Raw genomic sequence first — 14,278 nt, 5'->3', positions numbered from 1 at the left:
CCACATTTTTGCAAGTGTTGGATTTTTATTGCAGACACGGTTGGAAGGCCTGTTTACCGACGGTCCGTGCCATGTTCCCGATTGGCTCAGGTCAGATAATTGGAGCCCTGCCGTGAGGAAAATTGGCTCCCGTGGTTCATGAACTCCGCAACGTGGAAAGGAATGACATTTTAATGATCCTGACACTCCTGACATAACTTACAGTAGTGTCCTTTTCTCTGAACCGTAACTCAGTGTTGCTGCAGCTTTTTAATTTCTTAAATAGAAACACTACCGACTAACGCTTCAGTTTCAGTCTACTTGTCTGTGTGTCTGTGTGTGTGTGGTTGTGTGTGTTTGTTTAACGATCTTCTCTTCCAGTGATCCACTGGTCTGAAGTCAAACTGCTCTGGCAACAGGGCATGACTTTGGGGAAAATGTCGTCTAGTAAGCACAAGTCACGACAAAAACACACCCACAGCGTCTCTGTCTGTGTCACACGCAGCTGTAACCACCTCCAAACATTTAAGCTGTCACAGGAATGCTCTCTCTCGTTGCGGGTGGGAAATGTGACCTCCACATTTATTTGTTTCCTCTGGAGTATGTGAATGAATAACTGAAAATGAAGAGAAATGTTGTCTGTGCTGGCTAACGTGGATGCTGGCGAGGGCCTGCCGTCAGCAGCAGCAGCAGCGCCATAAACGTTACAATGAAGAATGACTCTTTATCCCCCCCCTCCCTGACTCAACCCCTCGTCTCCCCCCTCTCTCCCTCCTTCCCTCCCTCCACAGTGGATTCACTATTGAACTGGCTTCTGCACTCACAGTCGTGTTGGCTTCCAATATCGGAATCCCTGTCAGTACCACACACTGCAAGGTATGACTGAGCGGCCCTGCGGCCGCCCCTCCGGCTGCCCCTCCAACTCCCCCCAGGGCCTCCCGGGGGGCGAGGAGCTCACACTGCCTCCCAGGGTCGCCTGCCAGAGGATTCCTCTTCCCTGCAGAACCCACGCAGTCTTCCTGGCAAGACGCGCGTTCCTAAATTAAGTTTCATTACTTGTTGTACAAGCGGCGTAACACGGCTCAGAAATGGCGACCTTTTGTTCAAAGAAGTCCGGCGGAGCAAGAAAAAAAATACAGAGGCTCGTCATTATGCATGCAAATTTGGACAAGTCTTCTTTGCATGATAAAAATACTGATTTTAGTCAAATTCTTAAATAAAAAGTTCTCTAAACTGATAAACTGGCAAAAAAATAGGATATTAAATCATTAAATGTTGATCTCACTTGTCCTGACCGAAGGCTTCTCCGGCTGGGGGTTGTTTTTTTTTTATTTTTTTTTTTTTAATACTTTTTATTTATTTTTATCTTTTTCAAGTTACACAGAAAGGAAATAGATTTTTTTTTTTTTTTTTTTTTTTTGCCATTCTTTTCTTTCCCTTCTTTAAGGGCATGGCTGGGATTTGACCTTAAATGTAGACCATTTTTGCCACTTTTGAGCAAAATCCTTTCTTCTGATTCTCAAACAAAAAGTCAATTTTTCCGTGGCGTATATTTCTTCAACAGGGTTGTTTTTTTTTAATTACCCTTCTTTCCAACATTTAGATTCTTAATGACCATTTTAATAATTGAAAATAATGTAATGTTTGCTGATATTTTCTTAACTATGATATTATGTATCAGCTTTGTGTCAGACAATTTATCCCTGTTAATCATGCAGTATATTTTTACTCTGGAAGCGTCACACCGAGACTTAATCTGGTAATTAATTTGGAGAGTGCGCTAGCAGTCTCACTGTGGATGATGAAGATGAAAGCCCAGACTCTAATTAAAACCCACATTTTCATAAGGTTGAATTTTCTGTTCATCTTCTGGATTTGCCAGTTTTTTTACGCCGTGGAAACCGATGTTGGGTGTGACGCGCGTCCGTCCCCAGGCAGCAGTGTGCAGCTCCTCCCCCCCCGTTCTCCACAGGACCGTCAGATCCAGTCTGGGAGACCGAGCCGGACCCCTGCAGGCCCAGTCTCCCCCCTCCCCTCCTCACACACGTCGTGTCTCATTTTCTGTGTCATTTCCATCAGCTCTCTCCCATGTTGCCCTCTCAGCACTGGCATGGTGTGGTGTGTGGGTCCTCCACCTTCCTGTGCTTGGCTGCCGGCCGACTCCCCCACCACCAGCCTCCTCCTCCCGCTCCCCCCGAAACCCACCTGTCACACTTGTTCTCCACTTTTTGTTTTACCTCTCCCTCTCCATCTTTCTGTCTCTCTACTCATCTGTCCCTCACAGCGGATTTTGCATTGAAGTAATGAGTGCGCTAACAGTCCTTGTTGCATCAAATGTGGGCATCCCAATAAGCTCCACCCACTGCAAGGTATTGGAGTCGAAGGTCGTGAAGTCGTGCCAGAGGGAGCTCCTCTCAGAGCTCCTCTTCATTGCTTCACCTCTAGCTGTCAATCACCAAAAGCAATCACAACTCCTAAAGTTGCAGTTTTGACTTTTCCTGCAGTTTTCCTCCAGCAGCCAAAAAAAAAATCCTAGTTAGCTCCTATGAAGAGCTTTGTAGGCAGTTTGTAACGCAGAAGATACTGAAGCCAGGGAACTTTATCATCCAGACGTTTTCGCATTTTTTCGCCCCAGGTAGTTGTTAAAACATAATTAAAACATGTTAAAACATGGTTGTTTTAATGTTGACATTGAGCTTGTGTTGCTGCGGCACCATCATTAACTTTTTAACAGAAACTTGGATGAGAAGAAAAAGCCACTCGCATCTTTTTTTTCTCTCTCTAAATGTCAGGTTGCATCCAGAAGCAGGTCTGCTCTCCTTTTTTTTAAGTAGATAAGTTCAAAAATGCATGTCAATGAGGCGAACTACTTTACTTCATAATAAGTTTAAGGAATAATCTAACTTTTTATTGTTAAACTTCAGTAATATTAAGGCTTCTGAAGGAAACCTGCACAAGATTCAAAACTGGGATATAATTAATGATGATCAGTTTTCAGTCTAAACATCAGCATCTCCATCAATTCCTCATTTTCATTCCTCACCTCCAAATACTCTTGTCTCTCCCCTAAAACCTCAGATAATCACCCGCTTTGCCAAAATGCTAAATCTACTGATTGTTAGAGGTATAGAACTGTGGTGGTGATTCAAATGATGTAGTGATTGTGTCTCTTGAGGTGTACGGATGTTTTTGGGTTACAAAAACAAAAGAAAAACCTTGAAATATTTATAAACCCTTAGAAGGGACAGATTTAGGTTCAAATAATTAAGTTGAAAAAGTGCAGTAGCCAAAAGCATCTGTCAACACCCCTGAGATGGGTGTGTGTGTGTGTGTGATTGTGTGTGTGATTGAGCGTGTGTGTGTGTGTGTGTGTGTGTGAGTGTGTGTGAGTGTGTCAGAGTGGGGAGTGTCGGGCATCCATCTGGTTTTAACTTCTGTCCGGTCTGATGGTTTTCTTCAGTAAACCAGATTGATGCCCGGCCTCGCTGTGTGAGCCACTTCAATCTGATCCCGTACAGTGACTTGTGGTTTGAGAAAGCTCTGGAGGCAGCGCCAAAACTCAGATCCCCGCATGCTTCACATTTTACTGATGCATTTAAATAAAAACAAACCTCTTTGGTCACATTTGTCAGATTTTCCTCCAGAAGGCATCGTAATTGTCCCTTTTTTAAACTGTGCGTTAACCTGCTCTGGGACCTCCTTCTGGTGGATATTTTTATGAGGTCAGCCACTACAGTCACTGATTAAGACTGGCCTTTCTGCTAGAAATGCGACTGACTAAATGTGGAGGGTCATGTCAGCGGAAACCAGAGCACGAGCCGAGTGTCTCGTGTTCCCCTGGCCGTATAAGAGCAGACTACAGTGCTGCCGCTGTCCAACTGCAGCATCATTTACAGAGCTCAAACCAGTCGCTGCACGACCGGCTCACACACCGAGGTGTCTGAAAGTCCACAATTATTTCTTCTTTCCGTTCTGTCTTTTTTTTACAAATGTTTTTTTTTTTTTTAAATGGGTTAAGAATGCCATAGTGGAGGTCTGGAGATAAAACAAATATATCTCCTGTCTCTATGTCTGCAAACTCGTGTCGCTATCAACGATGTTCGTCGTTTGAATCGTGTATCTAAGAGCATCTTTGCAATAGCAAATCTTTGGTAGACGGCCAATCACACTCAAGATAAGGGAAGCGCTTCGGTCTATTCGTTTCCATTACATGGTGAAATTAAGGCAATTTATTTATTTTATTTTATTTTATTTTATTTTTATTCTTTATTTCATTCAAAATAATACAACAAACAACTCAACACAAACACAAATGTTCCTAATCTGTGAATGAAAGGGAGCAGGAATAATCAAATCACAAAGAACGTAAATTAAAAAAGCAACAACTAAGTAAATAAAAAAAATACTAAAATAAAAAATAGCCGCCGGCTATGGGTATGTCAATCAAACTTAACTAACATTTATCATTATATGTCGTTAACATATTGGCTTTAATTGTCCTTTGTTCAGATTTTTCCATAAACTGATTCCTTTCACTGAAACACAATGTTTCATCTATTTGGTCCTGAATCTTGGTTTTTTAAAGATCTCTGTTCCTTTCAAGTTATACTTGCTTTCTCTTTTTTCAAATCTTTTCTGAATGTTGATTGGTAATTTATCATGCTACGTAACTTAAACCAAACTACTTAAAAGTCTCCAACGGTATAATAAACCTTCCAAGAAACAGTTTAGCATCTTGTTACATGCTGTTGTTGCGTTCCACCCAAGATTTGTTATTGCGAAGACGATTCACGTGAATTACATTTTCATTCAAACGTCGTATGTCGCTGAAAATCGACACAAGTTTGCAGGCATGTGTTTTAACACTGAAAACGTGTTTTTTCTTTTAAAAAGGTAAGTATTTAACTTTCGCCGTACTAGACCCAGCAGCTTCAGACTTCCGCTTTTAAAAATGAATTGATTCAGTGCTAATCTCCATATTTGGCATGCTGTAACTAATTTGATTGTGACAGTTGAGGAGCTGAAGGCTGCACACGTTTTTCTGTTCAGCTGCTTTTCGTGAGTTCCTCACGGACTTCTGTCTTTTCTTTCAGCTCAGATATTCAGATACCCTCAGTACTTATAAGGTTTCACTCAAGATTGAAGTTGTGCTTTTCAGTCATGTGTGCCTACCAAACTCATCTTAGTCGTTGGTGCTAACCAGATTACATAGTATTATTTTTTAGTTAGTTCTTGATTACAACTAAGCGTAGTTTTTCTCCAGCCCAAATGCAGCAAGTGACAATGATTAATGCTCATTAGTCAATAGCCAGTGTTTGCAGAGCTTCATGTTTCCATGACAACTGCCGAGCTGAATTCTTAGCAAAACAACTATTTGTTTTTTAAACAAAGTTGCACACGCATGGCAAAACAAAGTTTGCCACGTTTGTTTCTTCACAGCCCACAAAGCGCCACCCTGGTGTCTTCAGACGCCTCTTTTACAGAGGTGTCTTCAGTATTCACATTCATTACTCAGGTAGAAGTATAGATACTAGAGTTTAAAAATACTCCTGTAGAAGTTGAAGTATCAACTCAAGTTTTTTACTCAAGTAAAAGTATAAAAGTACTGGTTTAAAAACTACTTAAAGTATAAAAGTAAAAGTAATGTAAGGGGAAAAAAAGCCATTGAAAATGAATGCATCTTAGTATAATGCAAATATATTAAAGAACCATATATGTGTACTATTGAGCATTAACATGTGTTTCAGAGAGCAGGAGATATGATGACTAGTTGCCTATAAGTATTGTAATGGTGCAAAAAGTCAAACTTCAGAGGCATGTTATCATTTATCCTAACCTTTATTGGAATGTACATCCAAGTTTAGTTGCAGGAATCTGAGGGAACGGATGTAAGAACAAAACTGGACAAGAACATCTGAAACAACCACAACCAAATTCACTCTATCTGGATGGAGCAATTTAACTGGATAGTTTTTTTAAAGGCCAAAATAGAGTAACAAGGCTGTTTTTAAAATGTAAGGAGTAAAAAGTACAGATAATTGCGTGAAAATGTAAGGAGTAAAAGTAAAAAGTCATCTGAAAAATAATTACACCAGTGAAGTATAGATAACCAAAATTTCTACTTAAGTAAGGTAACCAAGTATTTGTACTTTGTTACTTGACACCTCTATGTAAAAGTACAAAAACATAAACCTAATGATGACTGAGGAAGGGTCCATGACTGTTGGCAAGATTTACCCAGCTGGCCCCCCCTTATGATCCAGGTTTCTTCCTCCTAAAGGGGAGTTTTTCCTTGCCAATATTTGCCTTAAGGTTTTTCTCCCACTAGGGGAGTTTTTACCTGCCAGTGTTTATGTAATAATTGCTCGGGGGTCATGTAGTGGTCTTTGGAAGGCACCTACAGACAACTTCTGTTGTAATTGACGCTATATAAATACAAAATTTAATTGGAAACCATGCTGACGAGAAAAGACAACGGAACAATGTTCAAAACTCTGGTGTCGTGAGCAAAGCGTGTGCAGCCTGCAGCTCTTCATCGTCGTCTCCACCTTGAGCGTTGTCTTCTCTTCCCCCCCTAACTGTTCTCCTCTCCGGCGGGGCCTCCTCCAGGTGGGCTCGGTCGTGGCCGTGGGCTGGATCCGCTCCCAGAAGGCCGTGGACTGGCGTCTCTTCAGGAACATCTTCCTGGCGTGGTTCGTCACGGTGCCGGTGGCCGGGCTCTTCAGCGCCGCCGTCATGGCCCTGTTCGTCTACGGCATCCTGCCCTACGTGTGAGGGCCCCGCGGCTGGGAGGGGGAGCGGAGGAGGAAGGCGAGCGGCACGGAGGGAAACTCGGGTGAAAACCGTAGCTTGAGTTTGGAGGTGGCAGGAAGGAGAGGAGAGGAGAAGGAAGTGAAGACGGGGAATGTGGAGAAGAGCAGACGAGTTGGAGGGAGCTGCAGATGTTTACAAGTGGACTTGGTTGTACCGTGGTTGTGGGGGGGGAGGGTTGGTTCACGCTCTGTCCGGCTCCGTTGTCTCGAGGTCTTTTTGACTTTTGAGTTTATAATAATTGTTTTTTTCTTTTATTTATTCTCTTAATGAGAGGGTGGGTTGCATACGAAGTCTGTCACTCAATCTGCTGTATATAAAACAACTTACCAGTAACCTTTAACGAGAACGATATCTGCTGGACAAAACGAGAGCCGCCGTTTTCAGCTTCTGCTAAAAAGAATCATGATTCTCAAAACAGCTTACGACTAAAATAATATTTCAAAAAGCGGTCACTTCTGACAACATTTCCTCAAGTCAAACCTTTCATCATTCTTCCTGCAATATCGGGTAGCATTGTTGGTCCGGTGCTCGTCATAATCAATATTCCAAAAAGAAAAGAAAAGCTTGTACATATTGTTAAGGTGGATTATGATTTGTTGTATTGCAGCTTGCTTTAACACAAAAGAAGAAAAGGTGTGTGCGTTTGTGTGGGGGTCAAACCAACCCGCCCAGCATCGTATCGGCGCGCAGGTACAACCGGGGCCAAATGGGAAGGACGATGGCGCATCTGTCACTCTGCTCCGTGTTTATTTTCCACATGATACCATAGAAACCTAATTTACTAAAGAGCCGATTTTTGTCAAGCGCTCCTGTATGTTTTTAGAGATGGATCTCATATTTTTAATGATGTATTATACTGTAATTTGTACTGTAAATAATGTCTTTATGGAGTTGGGCGGCGGGATGGGGATCGCAGCTTTCTTTTTAATGTAGTAGATGGAGAGGGGAGGGAGAGGGGGGTCCTTACCTCATGATCTTATCATTTTACCGAACCTTTTCTTTGCCCATTGCTCATAGCAAAAAAGAGAAGAAAAAAGACACACTAAACCGGTTTATTCGGGGGTTCCTTCTCGGTATCTATAATACGGTATTGTTCCCTCCTTGAGAAAAAAAAAAGTGCAGTTGTTTTTTTGTTTTTTTTTTAGAGAATGAGGGACGGAGAGGTTGTTCTTTTTCAGAGCAGATCCATGCCAAAGTAACTCTTACCATTTCAGCATGTCATTTTAACGTAGCAAAAATCTGTGTTTAGGTGCATCAGAGGCCAAAACACGATGCGTGAGCTGAGACGTTTGAAAAAGAGAAAAAGAAAAAAAAAGAACTAACAAGGTCTCGTATGACGTTCACATACCTTCATCCCTTTTGCCTTTCATTTCATACGTAATGCTCCGTCATATCGTCGGCCCCCTGCCAGGGACGGACCGCGGCTCTCCAGACTCGCGTCCCGGGGTTTTTCTTTCACATCCCCTCCATGTGACAAAACCGGTTGTGGGGGGGGGGGGAACCTCGTCATGCTACATAGCAAATGTGTCATATCAAACAGTGAAATATTAAACCGTTGTATTATAACGCAGCCAGCTGTGCAGATGTGGAGAGGCTGCAGATTCAACTGCACACTGGTTTTGTTGAGGTGCGGCGGCATCTCTCGCTTCAGTCTCAGTCTCAGCGTTGGTTTGATGCCGAGGGCTCAGTTAAAGACGCACAACATATATCGAGTCTTTTGCCTGACGATCCATGTTTCTGAGAGAGACGGTATTTTCGACGGGGAGGTACAACTGATCATCACCAGCTTTTTAAACCGGGGTCACGTGACCTGTGGACGAACAAAGTCTAAAACTTTTTTTTTCTTTTCTTTTGAACAAATTCGATGCAAGTTCTTTTTATTGTGGTGTTTTTTCTTTTTTTGTTTGTTTTTGTTTTTCATGAACAAATCTATGCTTAAGTAGCCACATGCCTTGTAACGTTGTGTTTTTACTTACTGTGCAGATACAGTCAAATAATTAAGTACTGTGGTGTTTACATCGTAACCATATTGTAGAGTATCTGTGAAAAACAAAAAAACAACAAAAAAAACAAAACCGTTGCCTAATGATGCCAATGAAAGACAAACTATTAACCATGAATTTTTAAGTGCAAGTAAAAGAAAATTAACCAGAAGTGTCTAGAGTATAAGAGTGAGAGCAAATGTGTGCGCGATTACTTTTTATTTTGTTTTATGTTTTGTTTTTTGTTTTGTTTCCCGTTTGTAGTAGTAGCGCTAATCATGATCATTGTCACTTTACACAGCTACTACAATGTGTTAACAGTACATGTATGGGTGCAATTCAGTAACCAGAAGAATAACTAGAGAAATTTCATCAAAACTATATATTTTTCTACCATATCTGAGTTTTAACCTGGGTGCGCTTCCGGACACTTTGGAGGAGACATCGTGGGCTTGCCGGGGAAAAATGGCTAATTCTGGTGGGGGGGGGGCTCAGTGTTTGCTAGACGGTCGCCATGGCAACCCTGTGAGATGGACTTGCGTCAGCGCCCCGCCGGTGCCGCGTGCCACACTTCCCCAGAGCTCCGGTTTGTTTCTCTGATATGTAGATTGACGTGTTGGTTGCCAGTAGATCAGACTTTTAAAACTTACCATTTTTATTTTTGAACTTCAGATGAAAACACTTTGTAATTTTGTTTCCCTGCTGCTTCGATCATGAGCTCCGAGTGGAGGACGGCACCTTTTTTTTTTTTTTTCTTCTTTTTTGTGTAGCCATGTTGAAATGTAGAGAGAAATAGCTCTTGTAAAAAAAAAAAAAGAAAAACGAGAACTGGACTGTGAGCACATTTGCTTGCTCGGTTTTGGCAGCTGAACTCTCTCGAAGCTCATGACCTTTTATCTGCCACAGGCTGCGTGTTACACAGGGGGCCGCACGGGGCCGGTGTGTTTACATCCTAGTGCTACTCGCCGCTTTTCAAAGTTGCATGCTCTCTTTTAAGTAAGTGGACAACATAAATGTGAGCCTCTAGAACACCGCAGTTAAAATCTGATACAAACTCCGCCTGAAGAGTCTCCATAAACCATAAACTGTGTTTTCCGAACTTCCAGAGATGACCCAAACATCTCTTTCACCAGCTCTGGGTCTGCAGTGGTCGTTTATTTGCCAAAAAGTTTTTTTTTTATTGTCCGCTGAACAGCTAAAAGTGCATTGGGCAGTATTCCAAGATGTTGTCGACACCTGTTAGTGAAAATTGTGAGATGTGTCCGTTTAAATGTGGGGGGAAAACTCCAAGACCTATTTTTCAGCTTTTTACAGCATGGGAAAAAAAAGAAACTTTCCATCTCCTGCTTTCGTGTAAGCCGTATCAAATTATTTCTACACATCACCACCATGCTCATCAGGCCTCCTGTGTGACTCGCACTCATTCTTTTTGTTGGTTTGTTTTTGTTTCTCATTCATTCTTAGTCCTGATAGGCCAACAGGGGGTTGCACTGCACAAGATGGGGAAGGAAAGTGGAAGGAAAAAAAAAAGCTATTCTCACACGGCAGCGGTGAGGACAGCTTGCTGATTTTGCTCAAATACTTGACAAAACTTTGTATTTAAATATACAAGCCTTTGGAAATGTTCTATTATAAACAAAAACAAAAATAAGTATTTACCAAAAAAAAAAAATGATGAAAGATTCAGTTTCATCAGAACTGTTGTGCTTTGATCAGAATTAATAATCCGCTCTTTTATGCACAAAAACAAAGCCACTATGAAGGAGTGACGAAAGCACAAATTCAGAAACCCCTAAGTCATAAACCTTTGCATTTTTGACCTCCATGTCTTGATTCAGTACATTAAATATAACAAAATATTACATAACTTTTTGTCAGATGGGTGCAGCCACTAGATAGCGCAGTTTGACACTTTCCTCCCCTTTGAGAAAGACAGCATTTTAGACCCTTTCAGTGTAAGTCAACGAGTGACGGAATTGCCATTGAGGGAGTAACTGTGTTTATACTGCATTTTAACTTTAAAATAAAAAATAAAAAGAGGGCGAAACACCAAACAGAATGTGCCATTTCTTCCTCCCTGAATGTGCAATACAGACTCTTTGTTGTGAAGGTGTAACTACATCGCTGTCACTGTGGTGAAATAGCGCCCTCTCCTGGTCATGTGGAGTTAGCAGCACCTCTCAGAGGAGGATGAGAGGAGGATGAAGGTGGAGGAGGAGGAAGAGGAGGTGCAGGGCATCATTGAGACCTCCTGGATGTGGCGTGCTGTCTTCTCTGGTCTTCTAGTCTGTTTTGTAGTAGAATGTGCTCCTTGGCTGGCCTGCAGGCTTTACAGCTCTGTGTTGTCTTTTTACTATTTACTGCTACTTAACTGTCCGGTCCTTGAAACGTAAATAATAATTATTATAATAATAATAACAATAACAACAATGATATAAAAAAAAAACAAATACATTTCAAAAGAAACTGTAGCCTGCTTCTACAAAATCTTAAAAGCTTCTTCTGATTTGCATATATCGTACTGTAATGTTTTATTTAAGATTTTAGTGGAAAAAAACAAATGTCTGCATTGAAACTAAATTATGGGAATTAAAATTACAAAGAACAACTAAAGTCCTCTGAGTTGTCTCCTTTTTTTCCAGAGGATGTGGGAAATATTTCTGTTTATACATCATTTTTAGCACTGCGGACGTCCAGCGAGATGATGCTTTCCAAAAAGTGTCACCTGTTAAATGATCATCCCTCCATATAAAAGGGTTTTGTTTTTGTTTCAAAGTATTTTTCTCTCAATACTCTGAGTTATTGAGTCCAAAGTCATTGAATGAACCTTCTCAAATATCTGATTGATAAAAATTCTCATTCATAACTAACTTTTATTTTTGTTACTTGTTATGGAGCCATCTAGGGTTACTCTGAATGGGACATATTAAAAGAGAAGAAGAGAAAAACTTTTTTCTGTGCTTGAAGTCATGCAGTTTACTCATGTGACTGCTTAAAAACACTGAAATAACAAGACTCAAGTCTGAAAATTAAATTCTGACAAATTCTCATCAGCAGTTAAATTCCAATAAGATAAAACAAAATCCAATCATGACACACACCCCTTTGTCTGTTTTTATTCTCCCATAGGACTTTTTTGATGTTCTTTTCAGGTTTTTTTTTACCCATCAGAAGATGGAAATCCTGAGTTTTTTGGTTTTGAATGCAGCACAAACAAGTCTATACAAACTTAAAACGCAAAAGGAAATGAATATTGGTGTTTATGCATCAGAGGATCCAGCATACGTGGCTTCAGCATTCCTGTCTGCAACCTGGAGCAGCTCAACACACGACTGGTAAAGCCATGAAGAGGGATGCGTTTCAGTCGTCTGTCACATATCTGCAGACGTGGTCAATGTACGTATTTGAGAATAAGACTAAGTAAGTATTCTCCTTTTTTTTGTTAACGCATGGCCTCAGTTTCTTCTGTGAGCTGGTGGAACCTGGGATCTGTGTACTCCATGAAGTAGTTTGCATCCAGCACACATTTGCATGACCATGAGAGGCTTTACACAAACAATTTCAAAAGTAGTGCAGCCGGTGAAAAAAGTGGACATGGCTGAGAGTTTTTGAGAAAAGTATGTGACAGAAATGTCATTTAGATGTCAGGAAATTGCCAACAAATTGTGACAAATGGTTTAAAATAAACTGTAATTAATGACATTGTTCTGTTATTACTGTGAAGTCGTCCAACGACTGACACACCAAGAGTTTTTTGATGACTCTCCTCATGTCGCCTTATTTTGGCATGCAATCTGTCCTACAGCCACCAAACCTGTCTGTCTGTTCCATCTTTTCAGGGCTTCTCTTATTTGAAACTGTGGACTCTTTAAAAGTTCCCAGCACTGTGTGTCTGCCGGTCTGTCTGTGTTAAGTTTCATTTCAAAATTGTCATGAGTGATGCTGAAAGTTGTGCTGGCATGCAGCCAGTCCCCCTGTTCATGTTCACTTAGATCATAGTTTCCATTGATTTTCCATTTCATCAGCTAATGTCACTAACCGACAACAATCTGTCACCTCCCTGTTGTCCCAGTTTCACTAACTGCTCATGCTTTGTCAGACATTTATTCATGGTTTTAGAAAAGGAGTAGCTACTTCTGGCTTACTTGTGCAAGACAGGACATTTAATTTTTACAAGGATTTCAGAAGGTTTTTAAAAGATTCAGCTCCAATTTAAGAGATATGTTTACCTTTTATCCAGCAATCATCAGTACAGTTACTCTTCAGTGTAAATACAGCGTTTTACATGGTTTCATTTAAGGTTTTATTTGCATAAAGCAGTGATTTTTTTTCTTCTTATTTTTGTATTGTTTATGTAGCCCCTGGATCTCAAACCTTTTCTTCTGCAAAGAATAAATAAGTGTGAAATCTGGATTTATTTTAGTTGTAATTCACACTTAATGTGATTTAGCAAACACCCATACTTCAACTTTATATTAACAATAAAACATAACTTTGGATGACTGCACTAACAAGAAAAAATGTCAATAATTGCATTTTTAAAGACTGAACTATTCCTGCTGATTCTTTTTTTTTGGGGGGGGGGTTATGATCCACTGCGAATATGACTGATGATGCAATCATATTGCACAATGTTCACTCTTAGTTATACCATGTTAAATGATTCCCTTTTATTCACGTCTTACTGTGAGGAATATCACAGCTGCACTCATGTCAGATAAAACCTCCAGTCAACAGCTTGGCGCAAAAAAAACTATTTTGATGTTTTTGCAGTTAATTCTCCAACTTAACCCTATAATGCCAGATGTTTCATATTTGATACATGAATTTCTGATACCATTGTACCACCCCCATAATAAACTAAGGAAAATAAGAGTTTTATACAATACAGAAAATTATAATAAATCTAAATAAAATACATAAATGTACCTTATATATTCATAAAAATAAAAAATGGTTAAATACAAAATTGGAAGTATTTTGATTTCAATACATAACACTTCAAATTTAAAAAAAAAAAATTTTTTTTGTTATTTTATGTCAGGCATTAGAGGGTTAAGTCACTCCAGCCTGCAGTATTTGAACACTTAACCTAATAGGGAGCTTTTATTCCTACATTCAGACAGGTGCTGATTCTAGTGCTCATAAGGAGAAATGTATAATTAATATGAATCGGCCTGCTCCATTCCTTAACATTAAACATGAATTACCAGAATGTGGCATCTTCTTAGGTCATTTCTGGTCCTGGAGGGCTGGTATCCTGCATGTTCTAGTCTTCCTGCTTCACCACACCTGAATCAAATGAATGGTCATTAATGTCATCAAGCTCTGCACAGGTGTGTTAATGACGAAATCATCTGTATCAAGGTGTGTTGAAGCAGAGGAAGTTTATTTTAATAATTATTACCATCATATTCTGCAGATGCTTGTCAAGATGTCAGCAAAATAAAATTAAAAAACACACAAAAAAAAAACAAATAAACCAGAGATCAAGACGGGATCAG

At 40.3% G+C, this 14,278-nt stretch overlaps 1 protein-coding gene across 6 annotated transcripts in view; it reads left to right on the top strand.

Annotated features, from left to right (window-relative positions):
- slc20a2 (solute carrier family 20 member 2) overlaps positions 1 to 11,387 on the top strand; it is a 57,331-nt gene extending 45,944 nt beyond the window's left edge. For 4 of the 6 annotated variants that reach the window (XM_061729542.1, XM_061729545.1, XM_061729544.1 and 1 more), the window contains exons 10-11: positions 771 to 855; positions 6,589 to 11,387. In XM_061729542.1, the coding sequence (XP_061585526.1) occupies positions 771 to 855; positions 6,589 to 6,753 (250 nt within the window). In that variant the 3' untranslated portion in view covers positions 6,754 to 11,387. Of the gene's footprint in view, positions 1 to 770; positions 856 to 2,263; positions 2,349 to 6,588 lie in introns of all 6 variants that reach the window. The other 2 variants (XR_009783121.1, XM_061729543.1) reach the window with 2 other exon arrangements.
- The last annotated feature ends 2,891 nt before the right edge of the window (positions 11,388 to 14,278 follow it).

The sequence above is a fragment of the Cololabis saira genome, chromosome 9 (genome assembly GCF_033807715.1).
Source record: "Cololabis saira isolate AMF1-May2022 chromosome 9, fColSai1.1, whole genome shotgun sequence".
Lineage (NCBI taxonomy): Eukaryota > Metazoa > Chordata > Actinopteri > Beloniformes > Belonidae > Cololabis > Cololabis saira.
This window is presented reverse-complemented; position numbering and strand designations above follow the sequence as displayed.